Consider the following 23,564-nt stretch of genomic DNA (forward strand, 5'->3'; position numbering starts at 1 on the left):
ACAATAGCTTAGGAGTTTGATTTTAAGTATAAAACATACAATTTTATAATAAGTAACGAACTAAAATACAGGGAATATGTATTTACTTAGACACTATATAAATAAAATTTTCGGTAAATATTTCATAACCTAATACAGCCTGGAATATCCCAAAATAATGGGATAAGAATATAAATTTATGTTTCATAATTTCCATTGTTTCTCTTAATAAGAATCAGCGCAAAATGTTAAAGACTGATCAGATGTTCTAGTAGATTTCCCACGGGTAAATATATGTTATCCACAATTCAAATAGTTTGTAAAAAGCTATGTAAGTAATTTGTTCTATGTTCCGTTTGTTCTGCCTTGGAACTATATGAAGTGGATAAGAATGATAAAATTAATTACCCGTGGGAAATGAGCTCGTGTATGCACTGGTCGTCAATCTGTCTAAGCGAGCCCTAAAGGCCATTGCTCATTTATCGCCTCAACACCGTCCCAACATGGTTCAACTCCAACTTACGATTCACCTTCAATAGTCTCCTACGAGTGGACAACCTATCGTCAAACAGTCTATCACCACCATCACCTCAGCAAGATTGCTGTGCTTAATAGTAAACGAAAAATCATTTTCTAGTGTGGGGAATATCAGACTAAAATTGGAGCTGAATTAAATCTCTAATTCGTCTTTAAACTATTTAGTTCAGGCTTTTGTAAAACAGTAATGAGAAGTAGAGGATTTGCGACTCCAAAACAAGAGATATTAGGTGCATTTTACTTTTGCAATGATAAATAATAATAATAAAATACACTTTATTGTACACCTAACAGAAATTAAATTATAAACAAAAACAACACAATAAAAAACAGGTACAATGGGCGGCCTTATCGCTAAAAAGCGATCTCTGCCAGGCAACCCAACAAAGAAAAGGGGAAAAAAAAACACAGACTTAAGGTACGTGATACAGTGTTTGGTATACGAAAACGACTCCTTAATTTCGAGTGAGCCAATCTTGTACGCGGTGTTGTTGACGAGTCTGTAACGACATGACAGCGAGTAGTCAGTGGACTAGGAGGTGGTACGAATTGTTGGCAGCACTTTGTCCTTGTTGACTATTTTATAATTTTAATCACAACATGTTTTATGACAAGGCATTAAGCTCGTTCTGAAAAAGTCAATGCTCGTATTTAAGTGGAGTTGGTGTCGAGTCTGCGTTGAGTCGACATGTTACAATTAAAATTCATTTATACCAATACTTTTACTGATATTTATATTGTTCATCGATGTTAGTGTAAAACGATGTAAATAATTATTTAATTAAATATAAATTTATGGTGCCAAAGTATTTTGGAGTAAAACTCTAGTAATTTTTCAACAGTAGTATTTTTATTAACATTATACTATGAATTATGTAATATAATATTAAGATGGAATCCTGTCAAGGTTCTAGTTATAACCGGTATTATGGGGAAATAAACTTAAGTAAGTTTCGTGTACCAAGAAAAAACGAGTAATTTACGAGTATATACGAGTATGTATGTAGGGGTTGAGTGAAAAAATTTCAAAGAATGAAAAATACCCATTTCACAACGATTTCAGAAATAATGATGGTGGTAAGAAATGCCTCTAATTGATGCTTAATTTGTTAGCGTATTTTTTGTTTCATCTGTGTCCGTTTAGTTATCAGCAAATCTTGATAAAAATTTAAAACCGAAACAAAACATCAAATTTCTGTGCCATTAATTTGGACAGTTTTCAAGTTATAAGTTATCAATTGCCTTGTCGATATCAGATCAAGTTTGAAATGGGGTATGATTCCTGGCCAAAATGTGTTAAGCATTGGGTTTTTCTGTTATAAAATTCAGTTCCACCACGGACTTAGGAAACTGGTTTTATCGTGAGAGCACGTTATGCCTGCAGTCCTGGTTATTATTACTTGCAAGTTCCCACCAACCCGCTTTGAAGCAGCGTGGTGGGTATGTGCTTTTACAACTTCTCTCCTATGAGAGAGGAGGCCTGTTCCCAGTGCTGACGATGATTATCATGAATATCTACAGAGTATTTTTTTCCGTCCCCTTCGGAATCTTCTGGACAAATTTGCCTGTTAATAATGTTCTTAATGTTGTGAGACCCGTGCCCTGTAGTGGGTCGGTAATTGTTTGATGTTTAATTAATATAAGTAGCGTCACGTAAAAAGAGCGATGATTTGTATAATACAATGCAAGCGCGCAATTTAATTCATGTTAATATTTGCACTGTGTGGCAGATTAGAATACAGTTGTCTACACTAATTCTATTCCCGCGGATTTCGTACGAGGTGTCTAACGGAATATAATGGAGAGAAGGCAGCAGCATCCTGTATGCTACTACTACCTTCTATTGCGAACACTAATCTATCTGCACAGCGTGATGATGATCGAAAAACTCTCGTATTGTGAATCTGCGGCCTTTCGTCTAAAACTGGATTGTTATAGGCTATGGTGATGATAATATGTACTAATTCAAAATTATTGGGTACACCAAGCTGTTTACAGAGAAGAAATCTTATATTATAAATGCGTAAGAGCGTATGGTTCGTTTGTTTGCAACCTATGATCGGCTCAACACCTGCACCGATCAAAATTTTAGACTACGAGTTTCTCATAGTATTTCTTGGATACTTCATTCAGCCCTATATCCTGAGCTACATTCGGGAAAATTCAATACCATCTGATTTTCATAGGGCACCAAAAGAATCTTAGCGAACTTTGATAAAAATTTTAAATATAAAACATTTAAAAAGAATCCAGAATATTATTTTATTTTTTGGCGACATTCCATCTTTTGCATCTGTACCCCACAATAATTGTCATCTGTTTACGTGTTATGATTGTTTACCCTTATATAAATGTACACTAATGTAAGTGTATTTTTTAATAAGCTCAGTAAATAAATGTATAAGAATAGATTGTTTTATTCAATTTTACATTATGGTAATAAGTTTGCACTTGTCTGCAATCCCTATTCTTGGTTAATAGTCTAGTCGACAAGTTGAAAATGGAACAAAATAGAGATACTGCTCTTAAAATTATTATAATAATTGGCAAAAAACGAAATACCATTTTCTTTTCATCTTTAATTGTTTATAACTTTAGCATTTTTTTATGTGCTAATTTTTCGCTTTTGGCACATTTATCAAGACGTCATTCCGGATCCAATGAGCTATCGCACATAATTTTAAGAGCAGTATCTCTATTTTGTACCATTTTCAACTTGTCGACTAGACTATAACTGAAAGGCCAGAAGAAATTGAATTAATGAAATAAAAATAGACTGTAACAATAAGTGACAGCCTTGTGGTTAGATATTCGGCCTCCCTTTCGGGTGACCGAGTTCGATCCTCGGCGCATAGCTCGAACTATTCGGACTAACGTAGGATTTTTATTTCAGACTAGCTGTTGCCCGCGACTTCGTCTGCGTTTGATTTTGTTTTTTGATGTGGCATTCAATTTAGTTGAAGTTCTAAAAAAATTTAAAGTATTCAGTATTGCTAAGCCTTAAATGAGGGGTTTGCTGCTGTCCGCTGAGAAGTTCTGTCCTCTATCTCCAACCACATTCATCAGATCTACACAGTTTGGGCAAAATTAAACACATAATATAACCTCTATAGTACAAAAATAATTATTTAAATCGGAAATAATTGGTCGGAGTTACGGTGTCGTCAGACACTTTCAACCAAGGAACTGAGCTTAATTTCGGGATAAAAAGTATTCTATAATACTTCTAACACTTCCAAGAATATGTGTACAAAGTTTCATGAGGATCGGTTAAGTAGTTTTTGCCATAAAGGTATATTAATCCTTAAAATCCGCAAGTCCTAGATTTCTATTTAAATTCTATCGGCCAACAATCCCTGCGAGAAATAAAACTACTTACTTCAGTATCGGGCATTCAATCGTGTTCGCGATAAACGTATAAATAACCTAGTTCGCTTTTCCTTTAAACTCACAAGGATTTATTTATATATTTTGTTTTGCCTTTTTTCAATTTGTAGTTGCTCACAACCTGGTCCGCGCCAAAATGTCGTCAAAATTTTTTACATTCTTCTTTGCCCGTCTACAAGATGTAAAGTATATTTGTGTATTTTTTTTTTAGATCAGTGCTGTGTTTGTTCAGATTATTACCATCATCTACCCAGTACCGGCCAACTATGGGGCACCGGTCTTCTCTCAGAATCAGAACGGTTTAGACTGTACTCCACAATGCTGGCTCAGTACATTCGTAGCCTTCAAACGCCTTTAAGAATATTATTGCGATCACTCAAGCATGTAGGTTTCCTCACGATATTTTCCTTCACAGTTAAAAAAAGTGATATTCAATTGCTAAAAACGCACGTAATTCCGAAATACTTGAGGTGCGTGCCGGTATTTGACTCAGTTCCTCCGAATGGCTGATATCCTAACCACTAGGCTATCACGGCTACTAACTAAAAAAAAGAGAGTTCTACGTTTAAAATACTGTATTTGAAATATTAAACAGTAACAGAAGATTAAACAGTTACTGAGAAGATACTATCTAATAATTTTAAGTAACAATGTAATACCAAACCGACCACTATGGCCACATCAAAGCTGTCAAATCCTTAGCCATTTAAATCTTTCTCAAATGTACCGCTACTTGTTGACTTGTTTGTTTCCTGAATTTAATGAATAGTAGCAAGGAATTCCGCTCATTTCTATCTGCGCAGCAGTGTAGAATATTTGGCTATCAATAATATTAAACATAATTTTAGAGAAATAAGAACGCCATCTATTATAATTAATTCGAATTGATCCAGAGTCAAGTTTTTGCGGAAGCAAAACCTCAAATTACTAAGTATACATGCGGATACACTTTTTCTAGTACAGTACTAGCTGTTGCTCGCGATTTCGTCTGCGTTTGATTTTGTTTTTTGATTTGGCATTAAATTTAGTTGTAGTTCTAAAAAAAAGTACTTCTTTAAAGTACTCAGTATCGCTAAGCCTTGAATGAGGGGTTTGCTGCTGTCCGCTGAGGAGTTCTGTCCTCTATCTCCAACCACAGTTTGGACAAAATTAAACACATATTATAACCTCTATAGTACAAAAATAATTATTAAAATCGGTTATAATTTGTCGGAGTTATGGTATAAATCGTCAAACACTTTAATCCCCTCTCCCAAAGGAACCGAGGTTAATGTCGGGGCAAAAAGTATCCTATATTACTTCTAACACTTCCAAGAATATGTGTACAAAGTTTCATGAGGATCGGTTATGTAGTTTTGGCGTGAGAGCGTAACAAACAAACTTACATTCACATTTATAATATTAGTAGGGATTTAAGCTTTCATCGAAAACAGTGAACTTAGGTATAAAAAATGCACAGAGTTAAGAACATACAGAAACCGTGTACACGACTAATATTCATCATCATCATTATCATATTAACCCATTTCCGGACCACTACAGGGTCTCCCCCCACAGTGAGAAGGGGTGAGGCCGTAGTCCACCACGCTGGCCTAGTGCGGATTGGTGGACTCCAAACACCTTTGAGATCATTATGGAGAACTCTCAGGCATGCAGGTTTTCTCACGATGTTTTCCTTGGCACACACATAACTAAGAAAAGCTCCTATCCACTGAGCTATCGCCGCTTCACGACTTATATTAATGCATCAAAAACCACTCAACTTTAGTAGTGTTTCTCGAACAGGCGGTTAGAAACTTCATTCCATTTAGCAGTTGACAGTAATTATTTTACCTCTAGTGTTCCATACGTTTACTATAAAATGGGGAAAATGGGAAAAGATGAGCTAGCAACTTTCCGCGGGTGTGAGTGGAACGTACTCAGGGTATTATCACTTGTTTTACACTGCATGCAATAATGGCTGAATGAGAGTTCTGTATGTTTCTAATTATTTGGGAAATTGTTTGTAATATTACAATACTGGATACTATTAACAGTAAGTATTGAAATGCATAATGTATTTCAATACTTACTGTTACTATATTTATAATTTATAGACACCTAAAATCACTTTAGCCTTTAAATTTGGTGATATCCCGCATTAAAGAGGTTTTTCTTTAGCTTTTTATTATTTTTCGTTTCCACCCTCTAAATGCCTTTCATCATTAAACATCCTTTTCACACTGGTTTATCATATAACAATTTAAGGATATTAGTAATTGCTAAGCAATTTCCGGTATTTGTTAGCAACAAATTAAACTACTAATATATTAGAACATTTAACGGAAATACACTGCCTGAGGCTAGAGGCATATTGCTTACATCGTAAGTGACCGATGGTACATAGACTCGCCAAGGGTACTTAACAAGCGAAAGTGTTTCCGCCATATTATTATTTACTGTATTTTAATACTATTTTCGAGATTAAACAATCGAGTTTTATATGATTTTTAATGACAAAAAGGCCTACGCATAGCTACACAATCATATTAACGATAATCTAAATAGCTATACAACTAGCCTTTCCCGCGACTTCATACGCATTCATTTTGGGCTTTTAACCGGCTTCGAAAAAAAATTCAAACAGAGAAATTATTTAGAAATGTCAAATTTTAAAAGTTACGTGTATCCAAGACTAAGCTCCGTTAGCTAGGTAAAATAAAAACCAATTTGTATGAAATAAAAATCTGAAATAAACTCTTTTCATAAAGAATTACCTACATAAATCTGTTTCCGAGCCCCATATTTTTTAACTTAATTGATGAGCTTACGCTATATAGGTACAGAAAAAAGTAATTTATCAAGATACATTTTGCATTTTTCCCATCGATTAACGAATTACGACCCAAAAACCCCTGTTACAGGCTCCAGCTGACATTTATTGCTCAGGAAAGATTGATTGAGAAACATTCTGCAGTAGGAAGATTCGAGAAATAAACTGATTCCTAAGCCAGACATATTATTTCGAGAAGCCGCCACTGGAAGAAATCTGAAAATTATAGTTAAAACGAAACGAAACGAAACCTAAACGCGGCTTAAGGTATTTCGTTTTAAAGGTTAAGCTAACTGGTAAAAAACAAGCTTTATGCGTCCTCCATGCGATTAAATATCGACCTTTTATAATGTCATGACATGGACAGCACGTTTATAGGCTTCAAATTTACATTTCATTCTTACGATACTTAACACTGGTTTTCTTAGGTACTATTTTTGTAATTCGAAGTTCTAGAAAAGACGTGAGGAATTTCTCGACAGGGGTTCCCCGGAAACAATTCATTGTAAATGTGTTGCCATCCAGTATATATAGATAATATCTAAACATAACCAGGGTTAAATGGTTTTTTGGAACCACTAACCTCAGGTCCCGTGTAGATTTCGTTTTCGACGGGACTATTATAACTTTATGTGGAGACACGGGTTTATGCCACTTCTCGTCATATGGGTGCTTAAATATGCCTTCATTAGACATGCCTCAATTCTACCTGCTATCGCCCGCCGTAGTGCTTCTATATGTATGTATTTGTTGTTGTTGTTATACAAACAATTTGTTTGTCCAATACTGTTTTGTATTTCTCACGTAGTCCAAATGCGGTCCAACCAGTATGTTTTCATAACGAGACGCTTTTTTCTGGTGCTAAATAAATAGTGAGTTGGAATCCCAGTAAGCACCTCTAACTTTTCTAAGTTATGTGCGTTTAAACAATTTACAAATCTCTTGCATCAGCGGGGAAAGGAAACATCGTGTGGAAACCTGCATTCATGAAAGTTCTCCTTAATTTCTCAAAGGTGTGTGGAGTCCACCAATTCGCACAGGGTCTGCGTGGTGAACTACGGCCTTAACACCTTCTTGTTGTGGAAGTTGACCCGTGCCCTGTAATGGGCATGTTATAGGTTAATATGATGATGATGATGATGATGATGAAATAGTTTAGTAGTAGAATAGCTTTTTGAGACGGAGCTCGTCTGGGCAAGTACCTACTGTCATGCTTATTTCTGCCCCCTGCAGCATTGTTGTAATACTAGGTTTCGGCCGGATGGGTAATAACACCTACTTCGATCTTAAGTTAATGCAAATAAAAATATTATTTAACCTACAGCCAAAGTATACCATTGTATAAAAAGTCAGGTTCCTTACGCATAAATAAATATGGTATTATTTTCTTACTTACAAATACAGAATTAAGAACATACAGAAGCCTCATTCAGCCATTATTGCATGCATGAAGGAAACATCGTGAGGAAGCCTGCATGTCTGAGAGTTCTCCAAAATGTTCTCAAAGGCGTGTGAAGTCGACCAATCTGCACTGGCCCAGCGTGGTAGACTACGGCCTAAACCCTTCGCATTGTGGGATGAGACCAGTGCCCTGTGTGAAACAGGGAACTTACAATGTAGCAAGTTACAACGCAACGCTTACCACGTTAAATCAATGGTAAGAAACAACAGAATTATTCAGCCTTATTGCATGCAGTGTATTGTGTTCAAAAATAGTGAAAACGACCCGCGTACATCTCACTTCACACCCGCTGAATGTTGCTTTTTCCCATTTTATGGTAAACGTTTAAAACATTACAGGTAAAATTACTGCCAATTGACAAATGGAATGAAGCAACTAGCCTCCTGTTCGAGAAATACTACTGAAGTGGAGTGGTTTTTAATGCTTCAATATTAGTCGTGTACTCGGTTTCCGTATGTTCTTAATTCTGTGTTTACAAGGTAACCACTAAATCGTTCGTAAGTATTTCACCAACAAATAAAAGTTGCCCTTGCGTAAAAATACGCTTCGAAAATTTTCAATTGATTGATTCTTCACACATTTTCTATAACTCGGTAAAGGATCAACATCCGGAGCGTATCGTGAATATTTTTTCCGAGACTCAATAAAATGCAAATATCCAAATAAAGTTGCCAGGTAGCGTATGAATAATAATGTGGTAATGTAGGTGCTTACACGGAGGCGTTGAATTATTCAGCTTTCTAACAAAGTCACATCGTCACAAAGAACCGACACCATGAACACCGTCAACATTTTAGTTTTTCTAAAAAAGGTTTGACAGTTGACTTACCAATAATTCAAACAATACCTTTTTTCTATTGTTAGTGTAGTTTCTTCTACAAACGTAGAATAAGGCGAAAGATAAAATTTAAAGAAAGCCAAAGAAGTACAACTTCTAACACGTGTACACACACGGTTTTTTTTCCTTTAGTTAGCCCTTGAGTGCTATCTTATATGATGGTAAGCGATGATATCGTCTAAAATGATAGCGGGTTAGTAAAAGCGATACCCCAATCGGTCACTAAGTTGCTTGATGCCACGTCTTTGCCGGAAGGGTGATAGCTGAAGCCTCTCACTTGATCAGTTACTGAAGTGATGTAATATTAGAGCTTTTTGCGACAAAGCTCCTCAGGGGAAGTCCCGTCATGCTTATTTCTGCCGCCAATCAGAATCGCTGCGCTGCAGTCTGAAGGGCATGGTTGCCGGCGTGGTTGCCGGTGTAATTGAAGCTACATATGGCTTAGCACCTCGTCGTAGGTGAATAGACTCAGGGAGGCACTTTGTAGCACATATTACTTGCATACCCTGCGAATTGTGTCACTTTGTTTATCAACCACGGTTTTTCATTAACCATCAGGTATGCCAGGAGGCATCTTCTCGGTTCATCAATTATCACTATAAAACAAATACAAACTCGGTTAGGTGGACAAATGACGTCTAACAAGTAGCAGAAATCCGCATTAAAATTCTTCCCGACCTGTCCCGGATGTTTTGATAGATAAGAACACAAGAACCTTAAAAATACTTTACTGTCGAACTGTTAGTGTTAGTGTCAAAGTAAAATAATTTAACTATACAACTATTTGATTAGTTTTAATAATACTAAAAACTACAAAAAGTTACTGGTACGAGTTTATTGTAAAACTAAATGTTAAAAAATTCAAAGTCATATATTTTAAATTAGTCAGGCAGATCAGCAGCCACTAGTAAATTATCTAAAAGTCGCAAACCAGTCAAAAAGATTTGGCAAGAAATGAGCATTTTTTTAAAAGTCCTCCGTTCACAATTTTCAGCACAAAAATCTCGATAGAATTTTGCATCAATTGGCAACAAATCGCTGAGCTTATATGGGAGGCCGCTACTTTACGATATCTATATTTTGGGATCATACCGAATTTAAATGGATTTAGAATAATCAGAAAATATTTACCTCCTCAATTTTCAAATGCGAATGTTTATGTTTCTTACACAGACTTAATAACATCTAGAAACCGTGTACACGACGAATATTAAAGCAAAAACCACTCCAATTTTGGAGTGTTTCTCGAACAAATGATTAGTCACTTAAAACCATTTTGCAGTTGAAGAAACGTTTACCATATAATGGGAAAATAGGAAAAAAAATGTGAGCTAGCAACACTCAACGGGTCTGAAGTGAAACGTGCGTAGGGCGTTTTCACTTTTTCTGGACACAGTGTACTGCATGCAATAATGGCTAAATGAGGGTTCGTATGTTCTTTATTCTGTGGTTTCTTACCATTGACTTAACTTGCAGAATTGTAAGCTCCCCGTTTCACACGGGGCACGGGTCTTATGCCACAATGAGATGGGTTTAGGCCGTACCACGCTGGGCCGGTGCAGTTTGGTCGACTTCACACACATTTGAGAACATTATAGAGAACTCTCAGGCATGCAGGTTTCCTCACGGAAGGAAAACATTTCCTTCACCGTTGAAGCTATATTACAATTACTTTAAATGCATATACGAGTAACTTAGGAAAGTTCGACGTGCGTGCTGGGATTCAAACTCGGCAAGCCGAAAGAGAAGCCGAAGTCCTAACCACTGGTTACTCACCGCTCACTATAAATAAATAATAAACAGCTAAATTGATTTGTATAAAATATAGTGTCGTTTTTTCCCATTATCAGGTAATATATATTATGAAAATGTTAAATTGTGAGCTTATACAGTTTTTATCAAGCTGTTCTTATAAACAAGTCTCTTTAATTTGAATCTTGTTTATATCAAAACAATTACCTAACTAAATATTCTCTAAAAACCCCATGAACAAAAAAACCAACTGTAAACTAGGAGCTTTTATGCCTGTAAACACTGAAGACCTCCCTGGTGCAGCGGGGAGGTCTGTGATTTTAAGTTAAAAGTACCGGGTTCTATTCCTGTCAGAGTCAATTTGGGAATTTATAATTTCTCATTTTCCCCAGTTCTTGTCTGGTGGGAGGCTAGTTACCATCCTACCGACAAAGACTGTAACATGCTTTTGCATTCTTTTAAATTATAATAAACATTAAGCTTTTATTTAAATATTGGGGTACATTTTTACGTATTTCGGAACGTTTCTCTTATGTCAGCGGTGACAGTGACATGATCAGCTGTGATGAGACTGGTGATTTTTTAAACTGATAACCGCTGTACTTATTGAAATAATTCTTTGAGATTTAATATCCTTGTGGCTTAACATTCCCATGCTGGGTGAGTTGTGCAATTCTCTTATAATATATTTATAAAAGAATATCAGCCAAGTTGATTGTAAAAGCATTCTTTATATTAATTGCTTGTCGCTGTTGTTTCATTCATTCTTAGCTTGAGTTCGTATGTTCATCCTATTAGAACTTTAGTAGGATAGCGATGAGGCCACGAAAAGATGCAAATAAACATACCATACAAATATCACTTTATTAATTTACTTTATAAACTATGACAATATGAACTTATCGTTTTACAACCTCGCAATTCACTTCATAACTCTCTCAAGAACGATCCAACCCGCCAAGAAGAAAACACAATTTCCCGTTAAAAAGTCGTTAACCAATCGGAGAATGACAACCGATCGTCTCGTTCAAAAATAAGATTAAATTAAAAAAAATAACAGTAAATAACAGTAATAATAAGAAGTGAAAATTATAATGCTAGTTAAATTTAAATCCTAACAATCCTAAGTTACATTATGTGTTTAGGACCTTAAATAATAAATCAAGTGTAGATACATTTACAAGCATAGTAACATTAAAATTTACTTGTAGCATAATTAAGTACCTACATTTAAGATTAAAGAATAACGTGACAAGACGTGCTGCTAAACGATTTCGAGTTCTGGTACGATGTCGCGTAGAAACCGATATGGGTGTAATACTCCCTAGTAGGTTAGCCCGCCATCGTCTTAGACTGCATCATCACTTACCACCAGGTGAGATTGCAGTTAAGAGCTAACTTGAAGTGTAAAAAAAAGCAATGTTTATTAAATATATATTTCTTGGACACATTTCTCAATATTTCAAATTGAAATGTTGGGTTATTGTCAAAGGACACTTATACCTACAACTAGTTTCCGGCCGCGTGGTATTTCGGTTTTCCCACGGGAATAAACTCGTTTCCCGGAATAAAAATATCCCATGTGTTAATCCCAAGATTTATTTGCGAGCCGACTTTCATTCAAATTCAGTCAGCTTTTTTTGCGTGAATATTTAAAGAGAATGCAAAAATTTTAATTATAATTATAGAGGGCAAACGTGTAAGCGAGTCACCAGATGTTAAGTGATTATAGTTATTCGTTATTGGCTTTTATCCGCCCCTTGTAATTTGAAAATTGGATAATCCCAATGGTGTGGATGAAATTGGTTTTCTACAGCGTGAGGTACGATCAGAGAACAAGGAACGTTAGTATTAACGCAAAGCATTGCTCAGAACACTCGCATTACATGCTTCGGCAAGAGAGAAGGTCGGCATGCTTCATGCCGACCTTCTCTCTTTTTCCTCTCATCTCTTTCTCGTTCTCTCCTTACCATTACGCTTCTAACATTGGTGCATATTTTTGCCCATCCTCGTCACTGGAGAACATGCGCGTATACTCCGTCCATTAAACACCGGTTTGATGCTTCTTTTTTTATTAATAAATTTTGATAAATAAATACTAATATAATAATAGAAAACAAGCAACAATAAATTGCATACCAATTAGGTAAGCAATCTATTCTTGCTTTCTTGAAGTTCTTGCTTTTAAATTGTTTTAAAAAATCGGCACTTTCTTGTCAAAAAAAACTTTTGAATTCACGACAAACTGAAGGCAAGCTCGTGGCAAGGATGACTGTCTATCTGAGGTTATTCCTAGATGAACAATCGCCGCGATATATTTATTATGCGTGAACATTTGAGATTAAGCGCGATTCATGCTGTCGTTATCAGCCTATAATAAGGTATGACGGTTCAACACTAAAGGATGAAAGCAATTTGCCGATGTCAGCGACTATCGAGGCTAAAATGATTTATGGAGCTTAACCTTATGTTGTTTTTAAGGATAATATTAATAGGCGAATCGTGATCATTCATGTTATTCGCCGATTCACTATAATGAGATACTTAGGTTACATAAATAAAATGCAATTCTTATTTTATTTATTGCCTCACTTCATCGCTAAAAATAACAAGTTAGTATATCAGGAAGGAATTTCATTCCCGGAATATATAACTCGGCATTTCTCTCTAAACTATTCTATCAAAAACACACACCCAAAGTATTGTTTTAAAAAATTATATCGCTCTTATATACTGAACGTCCTAAATTCTAATTTGGCAATAAATCACAATAAATTACTGGCGATATTTATAAAAGCGGTTATGTGTTATTAAATGCCCAACTGAATACGATGTTTAATAAGTAGTAGGTATCTATTTTAACACTTCTATCTAATGTATTTAATACTTACGAGTATATCTAAGTGTATAACTAAATAATAATACATAAGCTAATATATTCATATATTGCTACTTTTATTTAGTTATACGTAAAATACATACATTATTTTATATTTTGTACCACCTACACTTTTTTCTCCTCTTTTTTTCCTAATTCTAGGCTTGTTTTCCTAACTGGCAGAGATCGCTACTAAGCGATAAGGCCGCCCTTTGTTTTCTGCTGCTATTTTTATGTCTGTTTTCTTGTATAATTAATTCTTTTACTTCATGTGGTGATCAAATAAAAATTTATAATAATAATAATAATAATAATAAATATTTTTTTTTTTTTTTTTAAATCTTTATTTATTTGGGACTTTTATCCAACACGGATATGCCAGCCCCATAATAAATAATTAATTATGAATCAACCCATTTCAACTAAAATAAAAAAAATAAAAATCTTTATTATCTTTCCATTATAAAATTTTCTATTACAATTCCTTATTCTCTGAAAATTCGAGAATGACAGCCATCAACAAATAGCGGTGTAAATGGATCCAAACAACACAGTGCGACCTGCTCTGCGGCTGCGGTTTATTCAAATTTGCTGGAATGTTCTATAACGTACGATGACATAGCTTCTAGCGTAAATATTACAGAATGGCTTTTAGTATAGAATATCACAATACGAGCTCTCAAACTGTTTACATTATTCAACATCCAATTTCATTGCACTTAATGAATACTTTTTTTAAATGTTGTGAATGCAGACTGGATTTTCTTAAACCTTTGGTTAGAAATAATGTATTTATATTTGATAAATATGAGAAGAATATTACTTAGAATTTAAATTGGTTCACTATTTATGGAATTCGATCCATTATTTATGGATAAATAAGCGGCTAAACTTTTTCCATATTATTCATAGTTCATAGTAACTACAAATCCCGTGGTTCACAAAGTATCCAAAGACTACTCTCGCGAGGGTATCGCGTGTAAGCGTTGGTTGTATATTATTAGCGAAGATGAGACACTCAAACTTATTTCTAACGGATTTTCCTTTTTTTTTTTTGTGGCTCGATTTTCAAACGCTTGATCACGTTTACTGTTTGTACGACTTGCAATCAAATCTAAGCGCTTCATCTTATGCAAAACTAGTAATTGCCTTTTGTTTTTTTACAAATCCGCGAAAACCTTTTGTTTTTCTGGGATAAAGTAGTCTATGTTACTTTCCGTCTTTTTAAAGAACTCTATGCCGAAATCATGTCGATTGGTTGCTTAGTTAGAGCGTAAAAGAAGGCCAAACAAATAAAAAACACACTTACGTTTATAGTAATAGTTAGGATTTTGATTTGTATATAAACTAAGTCTTATTTATACTCCTCAAACCAAAAGAGAAAACAAAAGAGATGAAATAAACAAAGTTAGTCAAAGATAAAATTAAACAAATAAATTAAGTCACTGACCAATTAAAACAAGCTAGTGACAAAACAACTGTTTTCTAGTTTAGCGACTTAGAAAAACAAAATAGTTGGAAGTATAATTTTTAGTACCCATACATAGAATTTTGCTACCCAATAAGGATTTGTCTGTTACTTATATGGTTGGCGTATAAAAGAAAAGGTCAAAGGGTGGTCCCTAAGGACTCCAAGGTCACTGTCGATCACGTCGTAAAAAGGAACTGCGAAAAATATGATATACTTAGAAACTTCTAACGTATAGAAGTCCTTCTTAAACCTTTTATCGTGTTTTTAGAAGGAAGCTTTGGCTCGGATGAACTTACTAAGAATAGTGAAAACGGACATGAGTGTAGGAGTATCGAAATCCCTAGGACTCATCTCCAGCAATGGACGGCCAACTGTTGCAAATTATGATGACGTACTAATAATTACAGGTTTCCCAGTCTATCTACGTAATAGTAAGATGCATCCATATTATTCTGAGAGCCCTAAGCCGGAAAAGAAATGCAAATAATGTATTAAAAACCTACTAAATAATATGCAAATAACGTCAGTAGCACAAGTCAACAGCATTAAACGCGTTATAGAATATTAAAACCGTTTTAAACGTGAAACTACTTGGGGGCATAAAAGTGATTTAAAAATATATTCCTTTCATTTTTCGATTTCAAATATCGATCCATCCTGTCAAATCTGCAATGAAAGCAATATATTGTTTTCCAAACCAAATCAGCAAAACGAATTACAAAAAATGTGCATTTAATAAGCAAGATAAACGGCAATTGATCAAAATTTGCATGAAAATGGCCACGTAAATTAAAATTCCGCATCCGTCAACGTCAAGCAATCGATAAGGCACTCTCAATTTCGGCAAGAATCAACAACGATGGATAGCTTTGGCAAGCGTTTTAATATAATTATATTTATACATCTTAAATAGTAATATTTCATTACTACAATCAGAGGGTTCCAGATTTAGTCAATCATCATCATCATCGTCATCATCATCCCATTACCGGCAACTACAAGGAACGTGCCTCCTCTCGGAATGGATAGGTAGGTAGACTGTTGTTCACCATTCTGACCAATTGCGGATTGATAGACTTCACACGCCCTTAAGAATTATGGGAGATCTCTTAGGCATGCAGTTTTATCTTCACCGTTAAAGTATGTGATATTTAATTGCTTAAATAAAAATTAAAAACGCAATAAGGTAAAAGATTTTGCCAAGTGAATAAATACGCCTTTTGTAAATCAAAGCCCAGTGTTTACTATGTATAACTTTATTAGCTTAATCTTGTACAGCTACAACAATTACAGCGCTCTTATCAATCCGTTACAAATTTTTATCATAGTTCCTCCTTTTCCTAAAACCCATTTTTCGTGTCCATCCATTTGTCTGCACGGGTAAAGTGGCAAATTTCCATTAATCATCAATCAGATAATTGAACACAGAAAATTGCTTAATTAATGATGTGCGCTGTGGCTTCATTCGCGTAAATTACGGGACGCAGCATACTACATAGTCTCTACCTATCCTACCTCAATAAATTAGATACCAAACGTTTTTTCAATCATTCTGGAAGGGCCAAATATACAAACCTGTGATATTTAGTACAGATATTTAGGACAGAACATGGTCTTGTATCGCTTATGTTCTGAAGCTTGTAAACACTTATAACTTTTTTGAGACATATCTTGGAAAAAATTAAAAACATACGAAAAAACTTAACATTTGCTTAGTGAGACTGTTGTGTTGTTGTCACTCATTTATTCATTCATTCATTCACTGTTACCTTAATGAGCTTATAAATATTACAGAACAGGGGTTAGCGGGCACTCTTGATCTATCAGACAATTCTACTGAGTCATCATCCTCATCAAAATCTGGATTATACCAAACCAACCAGCCATTTGTGCTAGAGCTCCACGACATAAAGAAAGATGCACCAGCAACTGATAAAGTGACACCAGAGGCTAAGCCCAAAAAGAAGAAGCGGCGTGTCCAGCCTGCAGCTGAGAACAAAACTGCTTCAACTACGTCATCAACCGTGTCGATACCCACAGTAACGGACTCCGCTGGTAAAGAAGAGTTTTATGATGCGGTCGGAAGTTACCAAGACTTAGCAGGTTTAAAATCTACTAAGTAACGATAGACTCATTTAAAACACTTGGTCAAATTCTTCTCATAGACGATTTACAATAAAACTACTGCTTTATTGTATACACATTGTTTGATGGTATGAAGAAACCATCGCCTATAAACAGAACAACAATTCGCAGGGCATGAGGGAAACATGTCCTGCAACGTGCCGTCCTGTGTCCATCAACCTGAGGCGTAGCTCAGACTCATGTGTCTGTAACTAAACCGGCAACCACGCCCTTTAGACCGGAACACAATGCTGCTTAGCGGCAAAAAAAGGCATGGTGGTACTTCCCCGAACGAGCTCTGTCACTATAAGCTCTACCACTACTAGCTGCTTTTATGGTACGATAATAAACTTGATGTTCTCTTCGAGACACTGTGGGATGGATCGGTCGACAACTCTGTAGGGGAAATCCTCATGGATACCACCGCACCACGAGTAGGCATAGCGATTATGTCGCACGTGCTAAAAAAATATAAATAATGGAAGGCCCAGGTATTCACTTATTCACTATAATACCCACAATGTTCAGGATGGCACTTGGATCTTTCATTAATTAACAGTATTATTGAAGCTAAATACCTAGTTTCTCATATTAAAGTATTCATTTTATAAAAGACATCATTAAAGCCCACCAACCTGCTTTAGAGCAGTGTTGTGGGTCGGTACTCTATAAACCTGACTTCCCAAGGAGTGAAATAAAACAACTAGACTGACTCTAATACTGTATATTAGGCTTCTCTATAATTCATATTACTTGTTACCTTCAAATGGCTCTACTACCAGTTCGGAATGCTGTCTTCGGCAGAGAAGACCACTGGCAAGAAACTCTACCGTTGCTCTTTTATTCAATCAATTAAAACAACTTATAAACACAATTACAACATTGTCATATGTAATAACGCTAGGCCCTTTGATACAAGACATATAAGACAGGTCGAACATAACTACTATTATCACTTATAACATCAGGACTTTTGGAACAAGTTGTTTGTATAGAGCAACCTCTGCTACATAAACTGTCGGTATAAAGTTATGCTAGGGCTCCATATATGATACCTAAATAAACCAAAGGATGAGATATACTTATCTGATGCTACATCAGGTACAACCATAGTACCAACAACTTTTAACAACTTATCTCAACTCCATCACCAGTATATACGACTCTTGTTTTGCCACAACAATATTTCGTTAAGTATGTCGTTTCCATTATAAATCATCTATTCCCAATTTGTAACGTTCTATCCACAATACTTTACTTAATCTTCTATCCTCAATTCATTAATTTAAATCCGTCCTCACTTTTCTTTGCCGCCAATCTAACTTGTCAAACTCGCGTCTCCCGCCATAGATCCTATACTTTTATTTGACAGTCTACTAAAGTCCATTATTCTATTTTCAATACATTATCAATGAGTATACAAACTATGATTTGTTGATATATTTAATATAATCATCGTGTTTATCATAGATAAAGTGCTGTAATTCCCTATTTCCTAACACACGCATAACGAGTAAAAATCTTACGTTGCTCCAACCAGCCGCTTAGTGGCTGGTTCACCTCTTCCACACTCTTCTACGACCCCCACATTACCGATCCGGCCCAACTTTGCTTGACCAACGCAGTTAGGGTTGAAATGTACCTTTCAGCAAAACCTGCAGCGGCGCTTGCGTTAGTACTACAGCAATCAGAACACAACCAAGATCCGAAACGGAATCCTCAGACCACAATTCGAACTTCGGCCTCTCCACGAGAACCGTCGAACACTATAAAAGTAATATATGCCACATTCTGATGGCGTCATTCACATTTTAATTCATTGCAGAAACCTGACCTCTTTAAGCACTATGAGCCACATAGCAAACTACAGCATTTAATGTTGCATCTTATTTGAAAAATAATGTTGAAATATGATTCTGATATATAATATATTATAATTTAAAGTAACAACTGTGCTAGGACACTGATTTATAATAATTCAGATTATCAGTTCTTATCAAGCTCTCAAGCCAACCAGTTGTTTTATTCTTTTGCACTTATTTCCTATAATGTTTGTTTTATTTGTTTTAGAAACCTGTTTTACCTCAATAATTACTATCAAGGAAAAATCTGGTTGGATACAAGAACATGGTGTGCAGATTTTCTTTTGTTTTCTTTTAAATCATCACTTACCATATTTTTAACTGTGACAAGTTGTTCGAAATATCTTAAGATGTAGTGGTCTCGGATTTTGTACATGTGTAGCTAGGTAAAAAGGTACGCGGGGTATTGAGACGTTTCTGCGTGTGCATATTATTATGTCGGCAATTTATCTCAGTAGTTTTGTAGTTTTATCTCACGACTCTGTAGTCCTTTTCTTTTGAAAACAAATCTCTTAAACCACATTCCTGCCCTTTAGGGAAACTGTAATATGTAACAATTTTACAGATGGAAGCGATTCCCGGGACACTTCGAATTAACAAACAACCAACATAATTTAATCAAAATATAAATAAATAATTTAAACTCATCGCTTTTTATTTTAAGGAAATAACTTTGTTAAAAAGATCGTATATCTTCTTGGGATACCTTCATAAAAAGAAATTGAAAATTATTATAACTGTCTACCAAAAACACTGACACCTTTATTATCAGAGGCCAGGATATCCTTAAGCAAATTCACCGCGCCACATTTGACATACGGAGAACTCTGTTTGTGAAGTCTCCACCACTAAAAACAAAAAAATTACCACCAACAACGCCAACGTTTTATCAACCATGTTTTTAATTGGTTATCTAATAATAATTTAATTAATAATTAACTATTAATATAATAATAATTGTAGTTTAAGCATTATAAATATTTTTAAATATCACTTGCTTCAACGGTGAAGGAAAACATTGTGAGAAAACCTGTATTCCTGATGATATAACACGGCGTGTGAAGTCTACCAATCCGCACTTGGTTCAGGTGATGGACTACGACCTGAACCCTCATTCTGACAGGAGATTGTATACAGGTATATGATGGTGAAGAAGATGGCACAAAATATGTTAATGATTAATTATTCCGAGTAGTTCGGAAAAGTAAGATGAGAAAGAAAGAAGAGTAAGACAACAATAGTTTTGTGTCAGGGTGTGCTTTTGTAGTAACAGAACTAGTGGAAAAAAATCCCAGTAGAACTAGGAATAAATGTTTTAGCTGAGGTTTTTACCTACTCCAATTTTAATTCTTTGAGCACTCTTATTAAAGCTCGGCTAAAGATATAAATACAGGTAATATATATGGTATTTTACAGATGGAAGCGACTTATATTATACATATGGTACAGAGTTTCTCGACCAATAATATAGTTAATATATTATAATAATTATTATTAATACAAGGCGTGCATTGCTTCTCCTTCAGGTAACTGGACACTAATCAAGAATATTTAATCCAGGCTCGTAACAGAATATAGATTATTATTTGGTACTTGCGTAACGGATTATTAGTCAACAACTTCTCGTCTTCAACGTCTTCTTAAACTTATAAATATAAACATTTAAGCCTGCTAACTTGCTCTTATAATTTTTTTAAATAATATGTCTATGCGTAATTTTTAGGTTGTTATTAAATGAATCTATGGTGCATATCGTTAAACTTAGCGTTGAACCTTGAAATAGAAAACGTCATTACGACAACAAATTTTACTAAATTTCTAGTAGGTATTTATCAAAGCAATAAGTACAAAATATTATCTAGTGTCGATACATTTTCTGTCCCGTGGCCGCGGGACTTGCTGCAAAACTTATGAAGGTGATTATTTATATATCACAAATTACAATAAACTTCCGTGATGACAGATTACTGCATACTATGTTTAGAAGCGCTGTACTGTTTGTGTGATGGTTTGTTTGTATAAGTGTATTTTATAAATCTCAAGAAATGCAACATCTTTAAAGTTATTGAAGCTCACTAGCAGTTCAATTAATTATGGAAATGGCTAAAAACAGAAATAAAGAATATCTATGTGTGTGTGTGCGCCTTTGGGTGTACCTACCTACGTCTTGAAGGTGTACGACGAACACGTACGAAGTACGTACGTACCATACGTACGAAGGGACGTGTACTAGGTACTCTAGACAGATAGTGAAATATTAAATCAATGACTTATATGATATTTTACTTAAGTCAGAAGACACTATTTATTTTTGATTAAATTATTTAGTAACTAGCTGTTGCCCGCGACTTCGTCTGCGTTTGATTTTGATGTGGCGTTCAATTTAGTTGTAGTTCTAAAAAAATTTAAAGTATTCAGTATCGCTAAGCCTTAAATGAGGGGTTTGCTGCCGTCCGCTGAGGAGTTCTGTCCTCTATCTCCAACATTCAGATTTACGCAAAGTTTGGGTAAAATTAAGCACATTTTATAACCTCTATAGTACAAAAATAATTATTGAAATCTGTTATAATTTGTTGGAGTTATGGTGTAAAATCGTTAAACACTATCATACCCTCTCCTAAAGGAACCGAGCTTAATTTCGGGATAAAAAGTCTCCCATATTACTTCTAACACGTCCAAAAATATGTGTACAAAGTTTAATGAGGATCGGTTAAGTAGTTTTTGCGTGAAAGCGTAACAAACAAAATTACATTGACATTTATAATATTAGTAGAGATTAGAAATACAAAAAAATTACTCATGAGACGTGACAATACAAAAGTTTGAATTCAAAACTTCTTTACGTCACAATATACCTGATGCATTCAATTTATTTTTCAGCCATGGAAAACCTAGTGCCTCGTAAGTCTAAGAATAAAAAACCAGCACCTAAACCTAAACCTTCCAAGAAACGGAAAAGCGACGGTAATATTATAGTTTTAAAGGATTTCCTTGAGCCAAGGAAATCCTTTAAAACTTACTTGAAATTATAATTATATGCCTCTATTTCATTATTATTCCTAATCTAGGACCAACATGTTCCATGTTTTTGGCCGAAATTTCAAGAAAACTTGCATTTAAAAAAAGGCAGGAAGATGAATTACCCAAGAATATAGTGCGTAAGTAAAAATATTAAGAAACTTTCAATACAATATTGTTCAATTTTATTGCTCTAAAATTTATTTTTTTCAATCAGAAACAATAATCGAAAGTATTACAAATGCTCTGCCAGTAAAATTTTCTAATAAATCACCATTGAAGAGGGAATCCCCAATGAAAATTGAAACTTTACAAACTTATGCCCCTGAACTCTTGAAAAATGATACTTTATCAGTCCCGCATCCATTTAAAATTAGTGAAAGTAATTCTCCACAAGCTATCGAGCCACCAATATTAAGTTCAGAAGCAACAATAAAACTTAAAGGTTTTAAAATGCCCAAAATGCCATTACTAAGCAGTGATGTATTTAAACACTCTGAAAGATTTAAAGCCGTAACAGAAGATGTAGCGGTGAACACTGGCGGTGAACATGACGTTGCAAGCGAAATAGCCAAACACGTTGGAACTTTACGCAAAATATCGTTAATAGCAGAAGAGTTCAATCAGAAAACAGGTTCAATATTTTTAAGATTATGATGGAACATAACATCGTTCACAACACACATCATCATCGTAACACTTAAAATCGTTTAAAAGGATAGAAAACATTCATCCAACTTTATTAGTATTATTTTAATGTTATCAATGCAATCTTATAATTCATAAAATAAAATTAGCAGACGATTGAATCGTTTAGGTTTCATATTTTTATACACACGTTTCCAAAGCTACGTCAAAAACCCATTGATTATAATTATTATTTCAGCTAAAAATTTAAAAGAAATAGTTGACAGCGTTCAAGAAGACCTATTGAAAAAACTAGAAGAAGCACAAGCAGAACAAAGAGTTTTAATACCCGAAAAACCACTGAGCATAGATGAGCAACAAGAACTATTATAGAAGACAAACATAAAAAGAGTAACATGACTGGAAAATGTCATAGCTGTCAATGATGGCTTGATAGAATATGTTCAATTCTTCAAAAATTTTTGTAATTATGTATAAAAATAATGAAACACTAAATTGAGCGTTTAAATGAATTTCTACAGTAAATCGGTAAGAACCATTAAACGCTCGTAAATATTAATTATATTTAACTCGAAACTGAAACTTGAAACAAATAGAGAATTTTGATTAGGTTATAAGTTTCATGCAACCATAATTATGAATGTGCCCATTGAAATTCCATTATTAGGACCTGCAATGGAATATATAGTAGAATTTGGACATCTTAAACTAATGAAAGATAACTGCACCAATGGTAAGAAAGTAACTAATCTATATTAGTATATACATGATATTTGTCATGGACGTTCTTCATTTA

General features: G+C 34.7%; 1 protein-coding gene across 1 annotated transcript; it reads left to right on the plus strand.

The window, feature by feature from the left end:
- Nucleotides 1-7,394: 7,394 nt before the first annotated feature.
- On the plus strand, nucleotides 7,395-23,215 carry LOC120626028. The gene is made up of 9 exons (XM_039893308.1): nucleotides 7,395-7,454; nucleotides 15,385-15,523; nucleotides 16,911-17,219; nucleotides 18,890-19,014; nucleotides 20,928-21,018; nucleotides 21,983-22,066; nucleotides 22,171-22,260; nucleotides 22,338-22,754; nucleotides 23,007-23,215. The coding sequence occupies exons 1-9, from the start codon at nucleotides 7,395-7,397 to the stop codon at nucleotides 23,138-23,140; spliced, it is 1,449 nt and encodes a 482-aa protein (XP_039749242.1). The 3' UTR covers nucleotides 23,141-23,215.
- Nucleotides 23,216-23,564: the final 349 nt, after the last annotated feature.

This window comes from Pararge aegeria, chromosome 8 (genome assembly GCF_905163445.1).
Source record: "Pararge aegeria chromosome 8, ilParAegt1.1, whole genome shotgun sequence".
NCBI lineage: Eukaryota > Metazoa > Arthropoda > Insecta > Lepidoptera > Nymphalidae > Pararge > Pararge aegeria.